General features: G+C 39.5%; 1 protein-coding gene across 2 annotated transcripts in view; it reads right to left on the bottom strand.

The window, feature by feature from the left end:
• Window positions 1-9,410: 9,410 nt before the first annotated feature.
• LOC131299482 (signal peptide peptidase-like 3) overlaps window positions 9,411-24,395 on the bottom strand; it is a 32,531-nt gene continuing 17,546 nt past the window's right edge. For both annotated transcript variants that reach the window (XM_058325038.1, XM_058325036.1), the window contains exons 9-15: window positions 19,605-19,761; window positions 18,772-18,825; window positions 18,602-18,694; window positions 13,549-13,691; window positions 12,538-12,608; window positions 10,222-10,305; window positions 9,411-9,863 (exon numbers count right to left, since the gene is read on the bottom strand). In XM_058325038.1, coding sequence (XP_058181021.1) covers window positions 9,763-9,863; window positions 10,222-10,305; window positions 12,538-12,608; window positions 13,549-13,691; window positions 18,602-18,694; window positions 18,772-18,825; window positions 19,605-19,761 — 703 coding nt within the window. In that variant the 3' untranslated portion in view covers window positions 9,411-9,762. The remainder of the gene's footprint in view (window positions 9,864-10,221; window positions 10,306-12,537; window positions 12,609-13,548; window positions 13,692-18,601; window positions 18,695-18,771; window positions 18,826-19,604; window positions 19,762-24,395) is intronic.

Here is a 24,395-nt window from a genome sequence, read left to right as displayed (position 1 = left end):
GTTAGGATGGATATGAATATGTAATCTATGAAAATTTGGAGTTGGAATTGATCTATGCTTGGTGGTTAAATTGTGCTTTTGGATGGACTAAGCTTGAATATTATGTTTCATTTGTTATTGCTTTTGGTTGGATTAAATAGAGTGATTTGAAATATTGCATAAAGATTTTTGGGTTACAAATTATTAAATATTTCAAAATTTCTAAAAGTATGGTTCTGCACTTGGAGCCCGCGACTAAGCATTTAGTCGGCGAAAAGTGATACCCCTTTGGCAACTTGGTCGGCATAAGTTTGTTTCCGCCGAAAAAATATTTAGTCGGCATAAGTTGCCAATTTTCGTCGACAAAATATTTAGTCGGCTTATTTTCGCCGACAAATATTTAGTCGGCATAAGTTGTTTATTTTCGCCGACAAAATATTTAGTCGCGAACGACTTTCCCAGACCAAGTGTCAACGACGAACTTGGCGACCAAAAATTTAGTCGCTGAAATATTTGGGCGACTAAAATCTGACATTTGGCGACTAAACTTTTAGCCGGCGAATGTGTATTTTCTTGTAGTGTGTCTGGGCCTCCTTGTCAGCAACCATCTCCTCCTTCCCTGGACCCCTCGTCCTTTGTGGGGACTTTAACCAAGTCCTTTCTCCTGTAGACAAATGGGGGAAAACTAACCTTCATACCACAGGATCCTTCTCTTTCCAATCTTTCTTGAATTCCTTTGGCCTTGTTAAAGTTACAAATGCTGGCCCTTGGTTTACATGGACCAACAATAGAGAAGTAGATGCATGCACTTTTGAGATGCTTGATAGAGGCTGGTGCAATCTTCAATGGTTGGATAAGTTTCCTAAAGCCTATATGTCCAACTTGGGCATTTCTAAGTCTGATCATGCTCCTATTTCCTTTGTTACCTCCTCTCCTTCATCCTTCTTTCCCTTTCCTTCTAAATTTGAGGCATGGTGGCATTAAAATCCAACAGCCATGAAAATCATTGATTTCATTTGGAATATGCCTCTTCCTGGTTCCCGTCTTTTTAAAGTAGTTAATCATAATAAGATCATGATTAAAGTTTTGAAGCTATGGGCTAGAGAGAGGAAGGATTCCATTCTTGTTAAAATAAAAATGATCCAAACTCAGTTAGGTATAGTTCTTGAGAGTCTCTCTCCTTCAAACATTCATCTTAAAAAGTCTCTGAGGAAAGAGCTGGATTCTTTATTAGAGCAGGAAGAGTTATTCTGGGCTCAAAGAGCCAAACAGCGCTGGCTTGCTCTTGGGGATTATAATACCAAGTTCTTTCTTTCAATGACAAAAGCCAGGAGAGCCAGAAACCATATCTGGCAGTTAACCTCTTCCTCTGGTGCTGTCTTGAAGGAGGAATCTGATACTCCTATTAGAAATGAATTTCACCAGCACTTTAAGTCTTTCTACTCCTCTGCTTCTTTCTTTGCCTTAGATTCTCTTCAATCCTTTGTTCCGTACTCCACTATTTCTGATTCTCAGCTGGCTTCTTTAAACCTTCCTTTCCAGGCTTGGGAGGTTAAAAAAGCCCTTTTCCAAATGGCTCCCTTAGAGCATCTCCTACCCATACTCTATATCTCTATTTGAGAGTATCAAAGCATTCCAACCCATCCTCTCAACCCTCATCTATTTGAGAGTATTGGATTTTGATCCTCTATATTTAGAGGGTAAGAGAAAATATAGAGGATCATCTTCATAACACTATTCACCTTTTTAAAAGACATTTTTGTCCTTCTAAGCTTTTCTTACTAAATTTTTATACCAACCATATTCTTATGAGAGTATAAAAAAAGGTTATTTTTTCGTAAAGTGATTTTAGAGGGAAAAATAGAGGATTTGTGGTTGGAGTAATTAGGAATAGTGATTTTCTCTAAAATCACTTTATGAATAAAATAGAGTATTTTGATACTCTCAAATAGAGTATTGGATTGGAGATGCTCTTAAAAGCTCTAGGCCCTGATGGGGTTCCACCCATTTTTTACCAAAATTGTTGGCCCCGAATTTCTGTCCAAATCACTTATGTTGTTCTTTCCTTCCTCAACTCTAGAAAACTTCTTAGAGAAGTGAACAAGACTTTCCTTGCTCTCATTCCAAAAATTAGCAACCCAACTTCTGTTGATCACTTTAGGCCTAGTAGCCTTTGTAATGTCATTTACAAACTCATCTCCAAGGTCTTAACCAACAGAATCAAAATGGTCATAAGCTCATTGGTTTCTCCCTATCAAAATGGCTTTATTCCTGGTCGTGTAATCACTAATAACACTTCTATTGCCCAGGAACTTACCCATTTTGTTAGAAATAAAAGATGGGCTCTGATTGCTATGCTGCTATCAAATTGGACATGAATAAAGCTTTTGACCGTATTCGTTGGGATTTTTTGGAAACTATTCTTCATCTCTATGGTTTCCCACACAAATGGATATATTTAATTATGCAATGTGTATCTATAGTCTCATACTCTGTCCTTGTCAATGGTTCTTACACTCCTTTTTTTCCATCCAACCCAAGGCCTACGTCAAGGAGATCCACTATCCCCTTATCTTTTTGTGCTCTGTGTTGACATCTTGTCCTCTATGTATGTTAGATTCTGCAAAGAATCATGGGTTTATTGAAGGGATAAAAGTTTCTAGGGTTGCCCCTCAATCACACACCTCTTATTTGCTGATGATAGTTTTCTTTTCTTCAAAATATCTGATTCTAGAGTCTCAGCAATTCAATCCATCCTGGAATCTTACTACCAAGTCTCAGGTCAGCTAGATAACTTCCAAAAATCAAATATTTTCATCAATCCAAATTCTCTTCCGTCCTTCCTCCATCTCCTCTACTCTCAACATTCCCATTTCTCCTTATTTTGGGAAGTATCTTTGGATAAGTTTGGACATAGTCTCGAAGAAAAAAAGAGGTTTTCTAGGATATCATCAATAATATTGATGATAGATGTCAGGGTCGGGTTTCCTTACTCCTTAACAAAGCTAGGAGACTGTCCTTAATTAAACACATTCTTACCTCCTTACTCGTTTACCATATGTCCAGTCTCAAATTCCCCTCAGAAAATCTCCTCCATCTTTTCTAATTTCTTTTGATCTGGCACAACCAACAAGAAATCCTTCCACTGGAAAAATTGGAATTCTCTGTCTTTCAAAAGCTGAAGGAGGCTTTGATATTAAGGATTTGCACCTCTTTAACCAAGCCCTGCTAGCCAAGCAGAGCTGGAGAATCCTTGACCGTCCTAATTGTCTCTTCTCATCTTTTTTCCTCTCTAAATTTTGTCATTCCATTCCATTCCTAGAAGTTAATCCTTCATCTGCAAATTCTTGGGCTTGGAAGAGCATCTCACATGGAAGAGATGTTCTTGTCAAGGGTATTAAATGGCAGATTGGAGCTGGGGACAAAATTTCAATCTGGAATGATTACTGGCTCCCATTCCCATTAAGCTGCAATCTTGTCTCTGATGACACCACTCAGTATTTTTCTCCCCCTTAGGAATGCCACTGTAAATAAGCTTTTCCTCCCTGGTAAAAAAGAGTGGAATCAGAATCTTATTCTTTCTCTCTTCCCTACTAACTTCTCATCTGTTATCTTATCCATTCCTCTTTCTCAATTTGGGTTTGAAGACAGATTCATTTGGGCTCATTCCAAAGATGGTGACTTTAGTGTGAAGTCAGCTTATTCCCTCCTATTAGATCTTAAACTCCATTCCTGTTCCACTACTGTCAACCCATTTATCCATCCCAGTTGGCCAAACTTCACATGGAGCTTCATTTGGTCCTTACCTATTCCCCATAAAATTCAATTTTTCTTATGGCAATTGTGTCATGAATGCATGTCAGTAGGTGACCTCTTAGTTAATCAAGGTTGGAAAGGTGTTTCCATTTGCCATTTGTGCAAACAAAGCTCTAAGAGTTTTATTCACCTGTTTCTTCATTGTGATTTTGTGAGGCCTATTTGGTTTGGTTCTGATTTTGGGATTTGCATTTCTGAAACCCCTAGTCATTCCATTTCTTTTTGGTTAGGATGGCTTCATCATGTTGTCCATATCTTGGCACTGGAAAATTGTAATTTTTTTTTCAAGAATCTCGTGCTTTTTATGGTGTATTTGGCTTGCTAGAAACAAGCCTGTGTTTAATTCCATTTCCTCTTCCCCCATGCAAGTTATCTGTCATGCTAATCAATTGTGGCATTCTATAAAACAAGCCTTTGTTTCCCTTAAACTTGTTTCACCTTCCCGCTTGAAAATGCATTCCAATGGTTCTGGCCCTTCTGGGGGTACACAACATGGAGCATCTAGTACTCGTGAGACATCTAGATCTTCCCATTTTCCCCCTCATATGGCAACATCTTTTACTTTCCATGCCAATCCTTGTCTCTTCGCTCGGGCAGATCCTGTATTAGATATATATTGTGCCCATGCTTCTAATTTGCAGATCAAGAAATCGGGTGTGGGAGTAACCTTTATGGTTAACTCTAGGCTAGTGGGCTCCAACTTTAAAAGCTCCAAATCTCAAAGGGACTGCACCTCTATCATCTCTTTAAATGAGGCAGTGAGTTGGGCCATTAAAATTCATGTGTTCCACCTAAACATTCATACTAATGACTCTTCTCTTTTTCAACAATTGAGAAGTGTTAAGGAGCTTCCGGCGATTGTAGCCCCATTGTTTTTTGATTTCTGCTTTCTCGAACAATCAGTCCACATCTGCAGTATCACCTTTTGTGAGCGCATCAAAGTTCATCAAGCATACCTTTTGGCACGTTTTGCTGCATCTTCCAGAATTCACTCTGAAACCGATATATCCTATCCCTTTGACAACGGATAGTCTTCTCAAGTGGATCTTCTGCTTTGCGAGTTGCTTTCCTTGTTTATGCTACTTTGATTTTTAGCTTGTATTCTTTTAGTTTGGTTGGCTTTTGTTCATTGGGGCTGTAATATTAACACTCATGTATCGACTTTTATCTATCTATGAAGTTCTTTTTTTGATGCCAAAAAAAAAAAAAAAACGTTTACAAACTTCCAAATCAAAAGATATACACGATAAGTATTGTACAATTTCTTCTACCAACAACATAGTTTATAGGAGACGACAATATAATAGTCAATGAAACTTTTAAAAGACACCCGACTTGTGCTTTAAGCTCCAAGCTATATGCCATGGTGGGTACCAGAAAATGAAGGCTTGAACACACACCTACTGTGAGAACCACCACCATGAAAATAGTCCCACATAATGTAAAAAGGAATATAAGTAAATGCCCTCCAGCTACTAATAACTTGAGATTAACCTTTTGAGCCGCGTATTTAGGCGAATGGTAAGTAGGCCAGCTAGCACAGGTTGTTACAGTTAGTATCAGAGCACAACCCTGGTCTACATGGTGGGAGCCACCCTTAGAATTTGGTACGAGCACACTGATTGTGCAGTACAGAGCTAAGTGCCACACCATGGCCACCAGGAAAAGATTGTTGGGCTAATGCAACGAGGACGTTGCAGCCAAGGTGGGGAGATTGTAAGAACCCACCACCATGAAAAGAGTCCCACATCGGTGGCTGTGGAAAATGTAAAATGAAATATAGTAAAGGCTCTCCAGCTACTAATAACTTGAGGTTAACCTTTTGAGCCATGTAGTTAGGAGAAGGATTAGCAGGTCAGTTAGGGCGGGTCGTCACACTTGCCTAGTAGGAAAATCTCTAACAAACTATACATGCCTATGAGGTTACGAAAAATGAATGTCAGTATGAAAAGTTCTAGGTAAAAACTCTCAAATTTCCCTAACAAAATATGTTCGATTAACCCAAACCTCATCTCAAGAACAAATACCAAAACCGAAGTAGAACCGAACAAAAAAGATTCCATAACATCCCTTATACAATGAAACACACACAAACTCATTTCAAGTTGTTTCGGGATTTGATCGATCTCGTAAATCCTTCAACGTTCTGGTCACCTCTGACCCCGTAAATCCCAAATCATTCCGGGTGCGTAGACCCCGTAGATCACACAAGGTTTTGGGTGCCTTAGACCCCGTAGATCACAAGGAGTTCCGGGTGCTTTTGTCCTTGCAGATCACATAACATTCCGAGTACTTCGGACCCCGTAGATCATCACACACAAATTTACTTCTTTCAAATAAGATTAACCACGTTCCAATACTTCATCCGAACAGAAGACCCAATACATTTCATGTGCTCATTCAAGTCTAGATTCTACGTAATGCTTCAAGTAAGACGAGTAATAAGAAAACCAAACACATACACCATGCATACAACTCATGTAAGACACATATAAAACCCATAAACATGTAAAGAGAGTTTAGAAATTCCTACCCAACAGGTTTTGAGCAAAATCCCAAGCACTCCAAGTAGATCTAGCTCCATATCCACTGAGACCAACCTCCCTCCAAGCTCTCCTACAAGATCTAGAGTCAAGATCTTCTAAAAACATGGCTGAATGGTGAGGAGAGAGGGAAAAACGCGATGGGGAATTCCTACCCACCGTTGGTCTAGTCTGGATGAGACCAATGGCGGTCCGGACCAGAGCTCTTGCGCGACAGAAACCTAACTTTCTGATATTCTCGTCCGGACCAGACCAGCGGTGGTCCGGATCAACCCAATTTTTTTTATAACTAAAAATTCTGAAATTTTATTGTATAACTCAATCTCGACTTTGCAACACACGTCATTGTAGGGAGGTATTCCCGAACACATACATTTAGTTGCCGAACACGTGATATTCGGGAGCACGTGGTAAATATGACAGGACTTACCGCCGGGCAATATGGTGAACAGCGATATGGACCAATGATATGGGAAGTCATTGATCCATGCTGTCTGTTCGGCAAATTAAGGGGCAAGTTACATGTGAAGTAGATGGTCCAAAGCAGACTGTTCGGTTATAAAACAGCCGAACAGATGAAGCAAAGAACCAAGCACGTGATACGAGGGATCACGGGTTAAAAAGCAATGCAAATGGTATGTGGGACCATAGTTTGAATATAGACAGGACAGTCATCATGCTAAACAAGTGTTCGGTAAGATAGACCAGTGACATGAGAAGTCAATGGTCCAAGCCGTCTGTTCGGCCATGAGATAGCCGAGCAAAGAGAGAGCTCCGAGCAAGAATAGGAGCATAGGGAATACTCTGGAAGATTCCAGAGTAGTCATGTCCCGTAAAGGAATAAGATCCCGGGAGTATAGGATCCAGTAAAGATACCCAATGAGAATGGGATGTTCAGCTCATTATGGAAAAGAATCCAAAGAGGACTCTTTTAATGAGCTGATAAAGGAAACGAGAATCCTTGATGTCCTGGGTTTTCTATACGAGTTGGGAATCCTATGGTAATAGGGATGCTTGGGCGCCAAGCATACGAATGTCTATATAAACAGAGTAAAACTAGAGGTAAAAGGTACGCAATACTCTGCATTCTTGCTTTCCTACTGATAATTAGGGTTTGACTGCTAGTACGTGATACTAACTTTGGCATCGGAGGGCCTTTGCCACGAGAGGCAAAGGTGCGCTCACCCCCTGTCTATTTTGCAGATTAGGGTTCCGACGACGAATTAGGGTTCCGGTGAAGAGGCACGAGAAAGCCGTTGCAATCCAGTTGATCAGAAAGCATCAATTGTTTTCATCCCCCTACAGTCATAATTATTGAAATGAATTAAAATATGTAAATAGAAACGTGGGTCTCTACAAACGGCCAGCACATCGATTTGTCGGCCGCCAAATCGATTTTCCATCTGTGGGAATTATTCTGGTTACAACAGATTTCACAAACAGGACTTTGATTCCTCGGCCGACAGATCGATCTGTTGGCCATGACTTCTTTCTGCTATTTTTTACAGCAGCTTGTTTACATCGTTTCCAAACCATCGGCTTACACCGATAAATCAGAAAAACAGGTACCTGCTAAAAAACAGTGTATAACTACTTTATGCTACATTTTCAATTGGCCCACAGGTACCTGCTCACAAACAGTGTTTCGACTGACGTTTTCTATGACGTGTTGAGCAAAACAGTTAATTGCAGGTGAGCAGGCACTAGTTAGTTGGCCAAACCATCATGTCTAAACCAACATGCCGAGCCAATATGACACTTCGAAGGAGATCGTGCTGTGTCCCAAATTGGCACGGTGTTACCCGAACCAAGGTGTCCAAGCTTCAGGACCCGGGAAGCTGATCGTTAGATACATCGACTGGGAGGTTGGGCTCGTCATTCTGGCTGAACGACCTCTGGTGTCAGTTTGGCCCACTACATTTTCTTCCTTAGGCCGAGCCATTTCCATTGTGCTGATCAAATGTATTTTCATCTTCCTTATACCTTCCTTTATTTCCCTCTTCAGTTGTGCTCGATAGTTAGGCTAATTTTGGATCTGGCAAAGAATCTGCATTGCATGTCCTTAGGTGGTCGAGATAACCCCTTCCATGTTCAAATCGGTTTGTCCCTGCACCTATCAGTTCATCTGGGGGCGCCCTTAATGCCTTGGCATGCAGCTGAGCCCTGATTGTTGTTGTTGACCCTTAGTTAGCCAGTAGTGAAATTATTGGTGATTACTGTTATGTACCGTTGTAGGAAGTATACTGTTTGTACTTGTACTATTGGTGTGAAAGTGTATAATTAGTCTAGGTAGCAGTAGGTGATGAATAATTGGTCTTTACTATTCAAGTAAAGACTATGTGTTAAAGTGTCGTACTAATAGCCTGATGTAAATAGTAAAGTTGTATTATTGATACTCTGTATGATGATGTAAGCGCCCTCTCCTTATGCCTATAAAAGGAGGGTTCTCCACCATTGTAATCCAAGTTAGAAAGCCAGTCAGTGTTTGCAATAATATTTTCAGTCTCTTGTGTTCTTATAATTCCTTGTTATGTTCTCTCTACGATCCTTACCTTGAGTCCTTCATTTTTTATAATGCCTTGGCATACAGCTGAGCCCTGATCGTTGTTGCTGACCTTTAGTTATCTGGTAGTTACCTTGAGTCCATTTTTTATCGGCCGGTTCACCTCCCACAATTAGAATATTAGTTTGAAAACCTCTTTAAGTCCTACTCTAAGATTGACTTACGCTTCCTTAAAGAATTCGTATTGGTCAACTAATCCAAAACTTGACTTCCGTCTTCACACAAGATAATTCGCTAAGTCCACCAAAGGACACAACTGGCTCATGGCTACCATTTACATGATAGTACTGTTACGGCAATCATATTTGAATCACATTTTGACAGAATAAAAAGTAACAAAAAGCAGAATAAAAAGTTGAAGCAAAATAATTATCCAAAATGAGGCCCTCACGGTTACAAGTGTATGTCGTGCCATTGAATATGATGCTAATAGATTACCATGTTAAGTTAGCATAGCCAGACTTTTGACACTTCTTCATTAGCTGAAACCAAACCAAACGAAGCAACCATAACTCAAGGTCATTCCATCATTTGTCATTGAACTTCTTGTCCAGAGTACAAGTGCATAACAACCGTATTTATATACAATAAAAACTAAAACTATGAAAACGTGATTCCACAAACAATATAAACTGAAAAGAAAATTCAAATCAGCAGCAGCAGTGAAGATAGGTCGAAATACAAATACAATACAAAAGTTCGTTAAAATGGGGGATTTGCCTCAATAGGAAGGCCGGCCCTAAAACTTATATGAAACCAAACTCATTCTTGCTTTTCTGCCCTCGCTGATGGTAATGGAAGACCAGCTTTTGTTTTCACCTCTATAGGGTCGAGGACATGCGATGAAGTCAATCTGATTCGTCAAGCTTCCACAGCATTTTCCTTTGATTGTGAAGATTCTTCGCCATAGTTCCACAGGTGTTTCAGCTCACGTCTAGCCGCACCCAAGATGACCGCAAATCCTGTGATAAAAATTAAATGTGAATAGAAGAAGTGGATAAATGAATTCCCTTTGAATCTAATAAGATGAGATGCAACCAAATGTCATTAAAGCTGGGTTTATGGAGGTATTCGCAGAGGGAAAACAATACCAAAGGGAGAGGAGGGATTTGCAGATGGAAAAGAAAACCAAACGGGAAAGGAGGGATTTGCAGATGGAAAAGAAAACCAAACGGGAGAAGGTAGAACAAAACATTAACTAATAACTACACAAAGTGCTTCATTTTCTTTTCCCTCCCCAAATCCCTACAACCACCCAGGTTGTAAACAGTCTAAAGTGGCACTTAGCTAAAAATGCAGAACTAAAATAAAGATAATTACCTAATGTACATGGAACAAGGTACAGAAGTGCAGGTTGACCGTGTCCATTCATTAGATACAAGCCCAGGTAAGTGAAAAAGAGGCCTATAGTAAGAAAACCATCCATTAGGTTCAAGAAAAATTAAAATAGAACGAAAAAACAATTAGCTCAGTAGTACAAGCAATTTTCAAAATGCAGCAAGCAGGAAAAGAAAGATATGAAGACTTCCACATCTAGCTAATTTCCTCAATGGATCAAAATTATATTTGTTCGCTACTTCAGCTTGAAAGACTAAAGACATGTCCGGTACAATAAAGCAACATGGCAATATCTTGAATCCTTGACTCAGGCAATATGAACAGCTTATAAACAACGAGGTTTTTTCAGTCAAAAGAACAGCAGATTAGGAGAGCCGCTTGTTGCCAGCATTATCCAGGTTGTAGTAATGTATGAGGAAAAGCCACTGGCAAAATTACACAGTAAAATGCTAAATCCAGAATCAAGCAAACCCCTAGAGGGACTAAGCAACTACAGGAAGTTCGATTGTTCCTTTTATATCAACCCTAACATTATAGAGTACCACACATTTCCCAGAAGCCCATTCTAATAACAGAATACAACTTAATAGGAAGTCTCCCTAATTGTTTTCCAATCAAATTATTATATTTCTACAATGCGATCCAAAGCAAGCACCCTCAATGTTAATTCTTACGAAGAAAACATCACATCTCAACTAATCAATTGGCAGTCGGTACCTTTACCCCATCTACTACCTTCCCCTGTTAATTACCTCACCAAAATTTTGACTTAAGTTAGCAACGTCCACCAGGTGCCAAGACAGATTGAACCAAAGTGAACCTCTCCCATCCTCCCATCCACAATCTTACCATTTTTTTTCCAACCACTGCCAGTCTGCCACTTAGTCAAAAATCTTGTAGACCTTCAATTATGCCCAGAAGGAGGACTAAATGTATCTAGGGCAAAGAAGCAATGTAACCACCCAAAGCCCAGCTAACCTCTATAATCCATCTTGTAATCCTCAATTGTTGAGCGACTCATTCAAAACATCCACAAGAGATTGAAGTAGTTGATAGAGCTTGTCCCACATTGACAAATCATCTGCAAAACTAGTTCATGAGCCTGGTCCATCTCTCCTCTCATGTCCAATTCCTTTTGAATTACATGCTTTATTATTGTACCAGAGCAGCTTTTTCAGAGGCATTTGGGCAAGATCTCTAGAGCAATTACCCTTTCATTGTGCTACACGTGTAATTTGTTTTGTTGTGATCCCTACGTTCTGGATCATCTATTTACTCTTCACGTGCGAGTCGGGTAAGAGCTTGTCCCATATTGGTTAATTATCGCCTCTAGAACTAGTATGCGAGCTTGTGTGGCCTCTCCATTTATTGTCAATCGATTTTGAGTTGGATAGTTTCACAATAATCATCTTCTACACCCATAAGATCGAGAGAATGTTGTGATCCTTGAACCTTTTCAACCCCTCAAAGAAGATTCAATGGATCTTTTAAACTGTTTTAAATTAACATTCGGTTTCACCAAAAATGTTAGCTGCAAACTTTGTTGCGATAAAATTGTACAGTAAAAAATATACCCCATTTTTTCCCTTTTACTTGTTCATTGTTCCTTATTCACAAAAAAGTAGATACAATAATGTATCCTACCACATGTCAATATATACTTGGATAAGTGATTGTATTATCAAAACCAAGCGTTCAACCATTGATGAAAATAAACTATACACCAATTTCGTCTTCCCTGTCCAGACTACTAAATGAGGAATAACCTAGTTCAAAGCAAGAACTTAGCCAATCCTACCAAATCCCAGAGTTTACAAGAAGACTAGTTCAGCTTGACAAATCCAAGGGGGAACACTAGTTCAAATCTGCTGGGCTATCATTTTGAGGAAGTGAGTTGTAGGCTAGCCATTGCTGGAGTATACCTCTCCTAGGACGTAGATCGAGAAGATCCAAGGTAATGACCGCCGGAAAAACCTCTAAATAGAAAATACTTGCCCAAATACTTACACCTAGTATAGAGAGTAGTCACCAATACAAATTAAAGCTTGTATTTTTTGCAGATTCATTGACATTCCGAAGAACATTAGCACACCGTGCATAATATGGAGTGCCATATAGTTTGACAAGATACAGCTACAAAAGAATCCAAATTGCAAAGTGAGTAAATTTTGTTTTCTAGGTATGCCTGGCCATGAAAAGGAATTCTCAATAGTGCCATCTTTTCATGGAAAAAAAGAATCAACTCCATATAAATGCAAAAGATGTTAAATGAAGAAAACAAAATGCAGGAATACCCACCAAATCCATAGCCAATTGTCAACCAAAGGAAGTATCCATTAAGTACACCCTTCTTATTTGCTTTGTCGTACCTGCAACGATCGAACAAAATGCACAAGAACTATAAGAAATAAACAAACATTGGGAAAAAAAAACTGACAGTAATATAACCTACCAAAAATCCATAAGAACAAGAAAATTAACTAGTCCTATACTATCAACATGTTTGTGATATGCAAAATCTAAAAGTTACTGGAGGCTAAACCAAAAAATCCAACTTCCAACATGGGCTATTTGTCAACTTTAAAGCTGTTCATCGCCAAAGATCCAGTAACTGAAATATATTTGGCGTCACTGATTTCTTTATACGGTTGTCCTTTCAACTTGGAGAACTAAAGACATAACATCGTTTGCCTTTTGGCTGTTATATTGGCATGTACAACCTCATATTCTTCCAATAGAGAGGCCTCCAACAAAAAGTTACAACCTAATGTACTTTATCACCTGACTACATGTAAGGAATTAATTCGTATAAAATTTTAAGTCAAGGAGTAAGATGTCGCTACAAGTTTAGCTCGCACCGATCAATTTAACGTTTATGGGAAGGAAGAAGAAGGAAGAGAGAAAGAATAGTTAGGTGAAAGATAAAGAAGTGATAAGGAGGAGAATCCAGTTGAAATTTGTAGTTTCAATCGATTAATTTAGTCACCTACTCGTAGAAAATCATGGTGGAAGTCCTTTGTATGAGGTTAAATTGGTTTTGTAGGATACCATCTCATGGTGTTTTCGTGGATCTGGCTTTGATAGTTGATGAGGTAGGTGGAAGAGAACTACTATAACTTAGACAAAGAAAGCGCACTAAGATCTTCATTGATTTTGTCCCAGATTTATCGGTCTATAAATCCGAAAAGAAAATTGGCTTATAGCTTTCTCAAGAATTTGTCACCATCTCTTCACCATTTATTGAAAAAGAATATACATCTAATAGTTGTCAAGTAGTTTAATAGAAGCTAAAACCATCAACAAAAATACCTAAAAGCAAATGAAACTAGGAGACCAGGGAAGAGAATGTCTCCAAAGCCAATCATATCATAACCCCCCCAAGGATCAAAAGTTCGAGGAACTCTCAAAAGCATTGGAATGGATTCTCCACCACTGTTGTCACCTCGAGCAACCTGTGTTCAGAAAAGAAAAAGAAAAAGAGAGAGGCTAAATTCGAAAAGCAAATAACCCTACTACAGTTAAAAAGATATGGGAATACATCTATATCATCAAAGCATTACTGAAGGTAAAGCTAATGAAAAATATTCATGAGCTAAAAGCTTAGGGAAGCGTTTCCTCCATATAATAGAAGTCATTGTGCTTATGTATATGATATTGTCATATGTATAATTGCTTTTTCATTGATAAATGTTTTCAAATGAGATATCATCTTGTAAAATTGAAGGCTAAGAAGTTTGGACACGGACATCGACACAGACACAAATATGATCATGTGATACGACAATACTATAAATACGGACATGGATGTGCCACAAACTAAACAATTACATACATCCTTATAAAAGTGTAACTATATTTAATACAAATAATGTATCCACAAAAAATGCAAAACTAATAGAAATAACACTAACTTAGCACAAAAACGGTAAGTTACATTGCTTCTACACCACGAATTGCAAGTGTTAACTTCGTTGTAATTTTCAACCCATGAAATAAGTTCTTTATATCATGAAGTGACACCTCACAGTGTCCCCATACATGAACTTGAGACACAGGGACACGTATCCCAGATGTGCCCTCTACTTAAACATTATTTTAAATAACTGGACATGCCAAGTAGTATCCCCGCTTGTCCCCAGCATGTTAGTATCCCGGCATATCCGATACGATGCGTGATAGGTTGAAGACCTTTCTCGTATACTAAGAGATGCATAGTATATGCGTGTAATTCATGAACATGGAAAGGATATATGTTTCAGACACTTTCTCAGTTTCAGCCACTTTATAGGGAAGCTGCATTGCTACTTCCTCCCCCTCAAAATACACCCGGTCACCAAGTATGAAATATACTCCAAACTATCAAGACCTCAAAAGCTAAGGGCTGGCTGGTCTACTGGCACATTTCCCCTACAAAGAATACGAGCCGCCGCCCTCTGAGGAGATCCTTAGAGATAAATTCCATGCTACAATGCTTTGTATTGAATGTCAATGGAAAAAGGATGTTTGCTTCTGAAAGATCATCCACATGAGGAAATGGCAGAGCTAGCATTGTGCTTGATCATATTTCAAGAAAATGATGTAGATGACTAGAGAGCTCTAACTATCACCGCGCTAAAGAACCGATTAAGGAAGATTTACATTAGTGAGTTGAAGTACTTCCCCATCTACCAATGGATCCTTCACCACAATGGTCCCTAGTCGGTTTGTTAGCCTAGACATGTCCTACAAATTTACACAAGGAGCCCAACTTGGAAGCGTGACATAGGACCACCATTTGGGATCCATCATGTGGACTTTTGCCTTGGAGGCCAGAGCAGAGGCTCTACCATGAATCCATGACTAGTGAAAGGACAAAGGGCACGTTGACCAAAGCTCTTGGTTCCTTAAATTTATAATTGCAGCTCGCAAGGACACATCACAAGTACCACTGTCATTCCAAAAGACAGGCCATCGGGTTACGATACGAGAGATTTTAGGTAGACTGAGATACCTGCGGTGGTCAAAAGTATATAGGATGCGCCATGTGTCGAAGGTGAGTTGTCCCCCTCTCTTTGTACACCTAACATAAAGGGGTCGCTCCATCAATGAGAAAACCTTCCATCGCCTTCTAGTCTTTCTCAGTCACTCCCTAAGGGGCACTGCAATTGTAGACACCTCATCGATATCCTTCCCCAATTCCTTTATTGAAACACAGAACATAATGTTTGTTAGCATCCCACATTGATTGATTATAACCTCCAAAACTAGTATATTAGCTTGTGCAACCTCCCCACTCATTGGTTTAAGTTGGATGCTTTAACAGTGTACACCTAAGTGTGAGCAAATGATTACAACCATCGAGCAAAGACTAAACTATCTATAACCTAACATGTTTTAAGCTCAAAGACAAATTTCTTGGAGCATTTATGTGCCTTATTATTATTATTTTTTTGTATAAAAAATCCACGGTCTCCAGATTTCAATTTTGTTATGTTTACATATATATATATATATATATATATACACACACAGTCCGGATCCAATGAGGGATCCCTTACGGCCTTATGGTGCGGGACTCCCCTTTCCCGATCGAATTGCGACGATCCGAGCCGCTCAAAGTGTGCAGAACGTGATTTAAAGGGTACCCGCGAGAAATCAGCAAAAAAAATGATCGGAAAGGGCTTGATTCGAGCAATTTTTTACTGAACCGTTCAATAAAAAACTGTTCGTATCAAGCCCTTCCCGATCATTTTTTTTGCTGATTTCTCGCGAGTACCCCTAAAATCACATTCTGATCACTTTGAGCAACTCGGATCATCGCAATTCGATCGGAAAAGGGGAGTCCCGCACGGTAACACCGTGCGGGATCCCTCATTGGATCCGGACTGTATGTATATATATATATATATATATATATATATATATATATATATATATATATATATATATTTCCACAAGAGGAAAATGTTTAGAGAAGCAAAAGATAGATATGGGAATCGTTTTGGATCAGTAAATTTATTGTATTCCAATCAAAGAATAATTTTTTTTAATCATGTGCTCAAAGTGCTCTAAATTTTATAATCTAATGTTTCTTGCAATGTTAGGGGAGATGGCGCTTCCAGATTTCCAAGGCTTGTTCGTTTTGGGGATTTTGGATTTGAATTTGTAATGATTAGGGTAGGGAGATAGGGGTAATGATTGGGATAATGATTGGAGAGAGATAGAGATAAAAATAAAAGTAATGGTTGGAGATAGGGATAATGAGTGGATTTTGCCGTAGGGTAATAATTTAGAGTCCCAAAACCAAAAACTCAACCGAACAAGCCCCCAATGTTTGTATCATTGTACAAGGTGGAATGGTACCCTATTCCAAAGAAGCTTGGCGTCAATCAACTCTAATCTCAAGCATTTGCACTTACAACATGATAAGTATGAGTCATGTTACTTAATTGGGTCCAAGGACTCTGCCACCACTAAATGATGCAAAAAAATAGTTCTTCGACCACAAATATAAAAACTGTGAGAACCGTTTTCCTCTGGTCCTACACTTTTTGTTTGAGGATTGCCTTTTACTGCCACCAATTGGATAGAATGATATTCCCTATTCACCTCCAATGTTCTGCACAAGAACAAACTCGTTATAGACACCCCGGTTCGGTTAGTTGACCAGAAATGTCCTCCGACGATCAAGTAAGTATTCAGAAGATCAGAAGAAACCAACTTTATCTCATAAAATGCATTACTATCTTTTCTTTTCTTTTTCACTTACTTCATCCTGAAGTTTCTTCTCCTATTTATATCCTTCTTGAATATTCCTCGAAATGCTAACTTTTCCATCTTCTCCCGAGCATCTGCGCCTTGTATCTCTTCTCCACCAACTGAATCCTGTCGGTAATTGGCTAAGTGGTCGGCCTTTGGATAACCTTCTGCCGATGATGTCTTTGTCGGGCGACCGAACTGAGAACTGTCTTGTCACTTCACATCCATGTCTAACCTTTTAGCCACCCTAGTATGTAGACCCTTGACGTGTTATGGTGTGGTCTGGTCATCCGTACTCAATGACCTGCCTTGTCAATGTCTAGTCTGAGTAAAAGATCTATTGTTCAAAGGTCCCTCCTCACCCATTTTTCCCATAAATAGGAACACTCCTCTTGTTTCCTCATTCTTTCCACAAATAGTTGGATGGTGTTGGCCAAACTTACTTCCCATTTTGTCTTACTTTTTAGTCATCCTTGGTGGTGTCCAGAGTGCCTTCGTTCTTTAAATCAGCTTTGCTTTTGCCGTTTGGCATGGTGGGTTTTGGGAATACAAGGAACTGAGTTCATTGAACAGGGACAAATGGTGGCCTGGGTTCATCAAAAAGGGACACACGGAGGGCTACTCGGCTCTTCTCATCCCTTTTCTTTGGTGGGCTTAGATGCTACCTTTGACGGCCGATTAGGATGTGGGGGTTGCCTTCCCTCAGTCGGTTCCAAGCTGCGAGGGAATGACCTCTTGTGGCCTGGACTTCGCGCTGACAGCAAACCCGACCTTGGACAGGTCATCCACACACCCTCCCGGATTGAAGTTTTCCTTCAGAGCCCTCATGAATTCTTCTCCCGGTGTGGAGCTCTTCAAATGGCTGGAGCTTCACTGTTTCGGGCAACATCATCGGCAGAAACAGAGAAACAGTGGCCTGCTGCTCGAAGGGAACCCGAGGTTCACCATCGACTTTGAACCTGTGTGGATCTGAGGAACCTGAATGACTGCGCGTCATTTGTTTGTCGTCGGCTTGCTTTATGGTGTATGACTCACGACAGGGGTGTTCCCTGGGGTGAGTCCCTTCCTCTTTGTAACGGCTATTTTTCTTCCTTTGTGATGTTGTTTCTGTACTCGGGTGTCGGTTTGATCGACTAAAAAGTGCGTAATTATATGATTCGATCAACAAAATCCGTTACCCTGGATACTCGTTTCTTTTACCTAAATGTTCTTTTGGCATTTAACCCTGGGAGGACATGTGGAAAAACAGGTGTCATCTTGACTTTTCCACGCTGATTGTGTTGAGCGCCTTGACTTTTTGACTTTATAAATTTTGGAATGCACAAAAACCTAACACCAAAACAACCTAATCTCAAACGTGTCAGTTTATAATTGTAATGTGAAGTGCAGCAATTACTATGAGCTTTCGGAAAATTAAATATAACAAGAACTAGCGAGACAAACTGCTAAAGCAAACAAACCTCCCATGAAGGCAATGCCTTGTGAACAGACAAGAATAAAAATGCAAAACAAACAGAACATTTAAATAAACTTTAAATGGTACAGAACACTATACAACTTTAAATTGTTCCTTTAACAACTTTTTTCTTACATTATGATACAAAAAAATGGGAGAAAAACTTACAGCAATCATCACACTGTCATGGAAAATAAGCGGCGATAGGAAGACCCAAAAGATGTCGTAAATAAATGCACAGCAAAGTAGTACCGTTGCAACCTAAATAAAGATAATACTATCAGAAAACAGATTTGAAATTTTAACCAAGAATATTTACAGTACAGTGACCCACTGACCTTTATGTTAGGTAATCGAGCCAACTGCAAGATTGTTATCATCAAGCAAACACCCTGTCAACAATAATATCCTTAAATAAGCTAAAGACAAAGCTAAATTTAAGATGATGAAATCTCTGTATCTGCAACATATCACACCATATTGCCATTTAATACAAACTAAATCGAAAGAATCATGAACCATGGGGAAAGTAACATATCAACCGAATTTTTCCCTCTAAATCTTGCTTACGTTTGTAAGAATCACATCAGCAACCAAGACTTAATTATTTTTTCGTTAGCAGTTCAAGAGAACATTTCTGTGGATGTGACATGCCTTCTAAGATGACAGTGCTGCTACCAGAATCTGACTTTGCTATTTCACATTTGGTGCTTGAAATTTGTAAATTGTGAGATAGTTTCTTATTTACCAATGCAAATGCCATATCTCATTATTCTTCAAAATAAATTCTACGTAGCACGGGAAGAAGTGCGTATTGCACTTCATTTCTCATCAAAACCATCATATGATTGCCTTAGCTAGTGTGGGTGAATGTAGGAACTGGAAAAGGCAGGGCCTGTATGTCTCCTGTTTTCTATTGCATATGCTTGAGAAAAGAATCATGCCATTGATTACTTTTCTAATTGACTGAGGAAAGAATCATGTGCATGGTATAATAGAGTACCAAAGGCTTATAGCATAAATAGGCCTAACTTATTGAAAGTAAAGACTATTTAGGTAATGAATGTCATAAAATTGCACATATTGTCCAAAAATAACTGCAATTAGAATTTGTACACGATTTGTGCAGGAATGACAAACTGGCAAAACAGGTAATACAGATAAAACTTACAAGAATATCTTGACCAACCCATGAATATGATTCCTTCCGTTTGGCAGCCCATACAATGGAAAATACTAAGCAAAATAACAAGACCACAATAGAAAGAACTGAAATCTCCCCCAAAAGAGGCAAATTAACTTTCTTATCCCCGGAATTTCTCCATTTCCTGCACAACAAATAGTAGATGTGTCATGTAGGAGGAATGAAGAGTCTTTGGATCACTTAATTTTGCATCACCCTATAGCTATGTTCCATTGCATCAGCTTTTTGATTGGCGGATATTTGTTGGGTGGCTTCGGGTACTTGATCCAAACATTTTTCCAACCGGGTTTGGCGGTTTCAGTGGCAACAAGAAGGCAAAGGTGTTGTGAGATTTTGTCCAATTTTCCCTCTTTTGGGTTATTTGTTTGAAGCATAATACTAGGGTCTTTGATGATAAGTTCGACAATATTGAGTCGACCTGGGATAGAGTATGTCATCTGTCATCTTTTTGGGCATAGTTTCTCCCTGTTTTCAAGTGATTTCTTTTTTCTTGAGGTCTACGCCGTAGGGATTGGAACCTGACAGTAAAAGCATGTTTGTTTACGTGTTGACTATTTTTGTAGTTTCAAATTAGTATGGTCTTTAGAGGACTTGTCCTCTTTTTACTTGTCCACGGATTTGATTTTTCTATAGTCATTTGGTGGTTACGTATTTGTTGTTTGGAAAGGTAATCAAAATGTTTTGCGTGTTAATTAACCCTAACACAAACACTCGTTATTTATTTATATAATGGGATGCTTCATTACAAGACTAAACTAACCAATGTGGGACAAACCACTAAACAATACTCTAACACTCCCCCTCAAGTTGGAGAATAAATATCACAAAATCTCAACTTGTTACATAACAACTCTAAATATGGTTTCATGAAGATATCAACCAACTGAGCTCCTGTAGACACAAAGGGAGCAGCCGACACACCACCCTCTATCTTCTCTCGAATAATGTGACAATTTACTTCAACATATTTGGTTCTCTTATGAAATACCGAATTGGAAGCGCTATGTATTGCCGCCTGATTATTACAATACATAGGGATAGGTAACTGCACACCAAACCTAACTCCTTGAGTAAAGCTCGCACCCATACAATCTCACGTGTAAGCCTTGGTTCGATACTTTGCTTCTGCGCTAGATCTTGCAACAACGGTTTGTTTCTTGCTCTTCCAGGTAACTAGATTGCCACCAATAAAAGTACAGTACCCAGTTGTCAACCGTCTATATGACGGTGATCCTGCCCAATCAGCGTTAGTGAAGGCCCCAACTTGTAGATGACCATTAGAATGGTAAAATAGACCACGTCCAAGATAAGCTTTAAGATACTTCACAATACGAAGACAAGTTTCCCAATGTGAAAGACTAGGAGCTAACATAAACTGACATACCATACTAACTACGAATGAGATATTAGGACATGTATTGGTAAGATAATTCAACTTGCCAATAAGCGACAATACCGGTCCAAATGAGGAAATATCTCCACCTAATCAACACAAAGTTTGACGTTTGGATCCATAGGAGTTTCCATAGGCTTCACTCCCAACAAACCAATCTCCTAAAGAATATCCCATGCATACTTTGAGAGAGACTAATTCATTTCTTGGATCTTGCTACCTCAATATACCCGAGAAATACAGCAACTTACCCAAGTATTTGGTTTGAAACTGACGTTGTTTGTTAGAACTGTTTCAACTCATCAATACATTTCTGATCATCCCAAGTAATGATGATACCCTCTACATAAACAATCTAACACTATTTCCCCCCGATCCAACTAAATAGAGAAGACAAAATCATCAAAATGAGCGGCAAATACCAAACTGTAACACAACATCACTAAACCTGTCAAAACAAGCTCGAGGTGACTGCTTGAGACCATAGAGAGCTTTGTGAATATGACACACCTGAGAACGCTCCTTGAGCAACAAACTCCGGAGGTTGCTCCATATAGACTTCCTCAAGCAGATCACTGTTTAAGAAAGCATTCTTGACATCCAATTAAAACAAGGGCCAACCAAGGTCGGCAGCAAGAGAAATAAGAACTCGAACATACCCTTATTCTGTGGGAACCGAAGAAAAGGTCTCAGCATAATCAACCCCATACGACTGAGTGTAGCCTCTAGTCACAAGGCATGCCTTGTACCGCTCAACAGTACCATTCGAATTATAATTGACCATAAAAACCAAACAAAAACCAACAGTAGACTTTCCTGGCAAAAGAGGAACCTAGTTCTTCGTGAGAGACTGAACTCGAGAAAGCAGAAAAGCTGGGTTAACTTCATAACCTGAACACCCCAATGCCATTCAACAAGGGAACTCCCAAACAGAAACACCTAACATAAGACCCACTCCCAGAAGAGCTGATCGAAAAGGCAAGGAGGATCGGAAGTCTTTCAAGACAGAACAGTATTTGTAGATAGATTGGACTGAGTGTAGGAGAGGACTGATTTAGCACACTCATTTATCGCACTGAATAAAGATATAAAGATATCGCACCACGGATTGACCAGTTACCGGTAAAGGAAAAGGAATGACCAACTTCCAAGTGCCATTTGTTTTCATGGAGAGCAAACATCTCAGCCTCTATTGTTGTTCGCCACTCAACCATAAAGAGCCTCCTATACGGTGTTGGGAACATATATAGGGGAAACAGACAAAGTGAAATCACGAAGAGAAGGAAACAAGTGATCATAGGAGACATAATGAGAAATTGGATGAGAAGTGCAAGTACCACCTTTACAGAGAGCAATAGGAAGATCAGGTGGAGGTGCAACCGGATCTTGGGATGGAGGAGGCATGGTTGCAGGCACTTGAGGGCTGACGATTTCGATCGACGAACATACAACTGCAAGGGTTCCACAGGAGGGACATAAGGGACAACCACAAGAAATACAGACTCGAACTTGGATTCAGGTAAGTTAACGGGAGCGAGTGTACCCAAGTAGAATGACAATGACTCATTAAATGTTACGTCAGCGCAACCAAAATGACGACGAAGAGAGGGTGACTAACACTTGTAACCTTTTTGAGTGTGTGAGTAACCAAGAAAGATGCACTGGATTGAACGGGGATCAAGTTTGTCCCGGTCAAGAATTTAGAGCATGAACAAAACACGTGCACCTAAACACCCGAAGAGGTAATGGGTGGAGAGAGCATCTAGGAAACAAGACCGTATAGGGTATCTGACCGCCAAGGACAATAGACGGCATGCGATTAATCAAGTAGCACGCAATAAGGACGACATCACTCCAATAAGACTTTGGAACATGCATTTAAATAACAGGGCATGCATAACCCCTGTAGAGTTCAAGCAACTGGTGAATAATACCATGATCATTAAAGAACTGACAAAAAGCGTTATGAAAATATTCTCGTGCATTATCATAATGAATTATACGAATGCAAGTATCAAACTGAGTTGTAATTTCTATATCAAATAACTTAAAAATAGAAGACGACTATGACCTCTCTTTCATAAGATAAAGATACGTAACACAAGACAAATCGACAGAGAACACAATATTGAAAGCTAAAAACATTAGGAACACGCATTGGGCCCTGAATATCAGAATGAACTAATTGAAAAGGATGTAACACACGACTCTCAACCCAAGGATAAAATGACACTCTACGATGTTTACTAAACTCAAAGACTTCATAGGACAAAACATCAACACGGCTACATGAAGGTACTAACCGTTTAAGGTTCTAAAGGGATGGATGACCAAGACGACAATGATGTTGATATGGTGACACCGAAGATTGAAAAGCAACAGAGCTAGGGTGAACATCGTCGGTAAAATAATGCAGGCCACCACGTTCAATACCACCACCAATTTTCCTCCCCGTCTTGAGATCCTACAACACACAACCATCAAGGAAGAATGTGACAGAGCAATTCAAAGACTTGGTAAGTTTAAGATTTAATGGCCAACGAGGAACATGCAATACGAAGTCCAAAGTCAGAGATGAAGTATCAGTGGTAGAACCACTAGCTAAGGTAACACGAGATGGTTTCCAATAGACTGACAATAAGAAAGAACAGTAAAAGTACCAGTCCTATGATCAGATGCACCAGAATCAATCACCCAAGGAGTAGAAGAAAGAGATGACTCAATGCAAGCAACAGAGGTACTTGTCTGAGATAGCGTAGTGGATGAAGAACCCATAGATGAAGGCTGATTCGACACAAGGTGTTGGTACTCCTCCGCAGAAATAGTCACCACGATGTCGGCATAATGAGTAAACGGCCCAATATTCTCAAAAGAAGTAACCTAAAGAGCCTGAGGAAAACCATGAAGATCATAACATACTCCACTATATGATTTGTACCTCCACAAATTGTGCACAATTTGGAACCATGACCTCTACCATGGCTACTAAACCTAGAATCACAACCACGACTACTAAATCCAAAATTGCAACTGCGGCCATGGCTAGATAAAGAACCAAAACCACCAAAAACAGTAGAAGCAGTATTAGATTCCATCGCAATAACTAATCATGGACAAGAAACCAACAGATCAACCCACCAACCAATCAACTTTGTCTGCCATGGAGTCAACAACCAACAACTAAAGATAAAAGAGGCCCAACAAATCACCAACAAACTTAACTAAGAGAACTACTCGTGGCAACAAACACTGATCAACTACAACCAATCATTGTGTACTCCACGCATCAAAACCGAACACTAATAGTCTCCAATTGGCTTAACAGCAGCAAGGAACAGAGATATTCAAAATCGGTGGAAAAGGGA

This window comes from Rhododendron vialii, chromosome 9a, assembly GCF_030253575.1.
Source record: "Rhododendron vialii isolate Sample 1 chromosome 9a, ASM3025357v1".
Lineage (NCBI taxonomy): Eukaryota > Viridiplantae > Streptophyta > Magnoliopsida > Ericales > Ericaceae > Rhododendron > Rhododendron vialii.
This window is presented reverse-complemented; position numbering and strand designations above follow the sequence as displayed.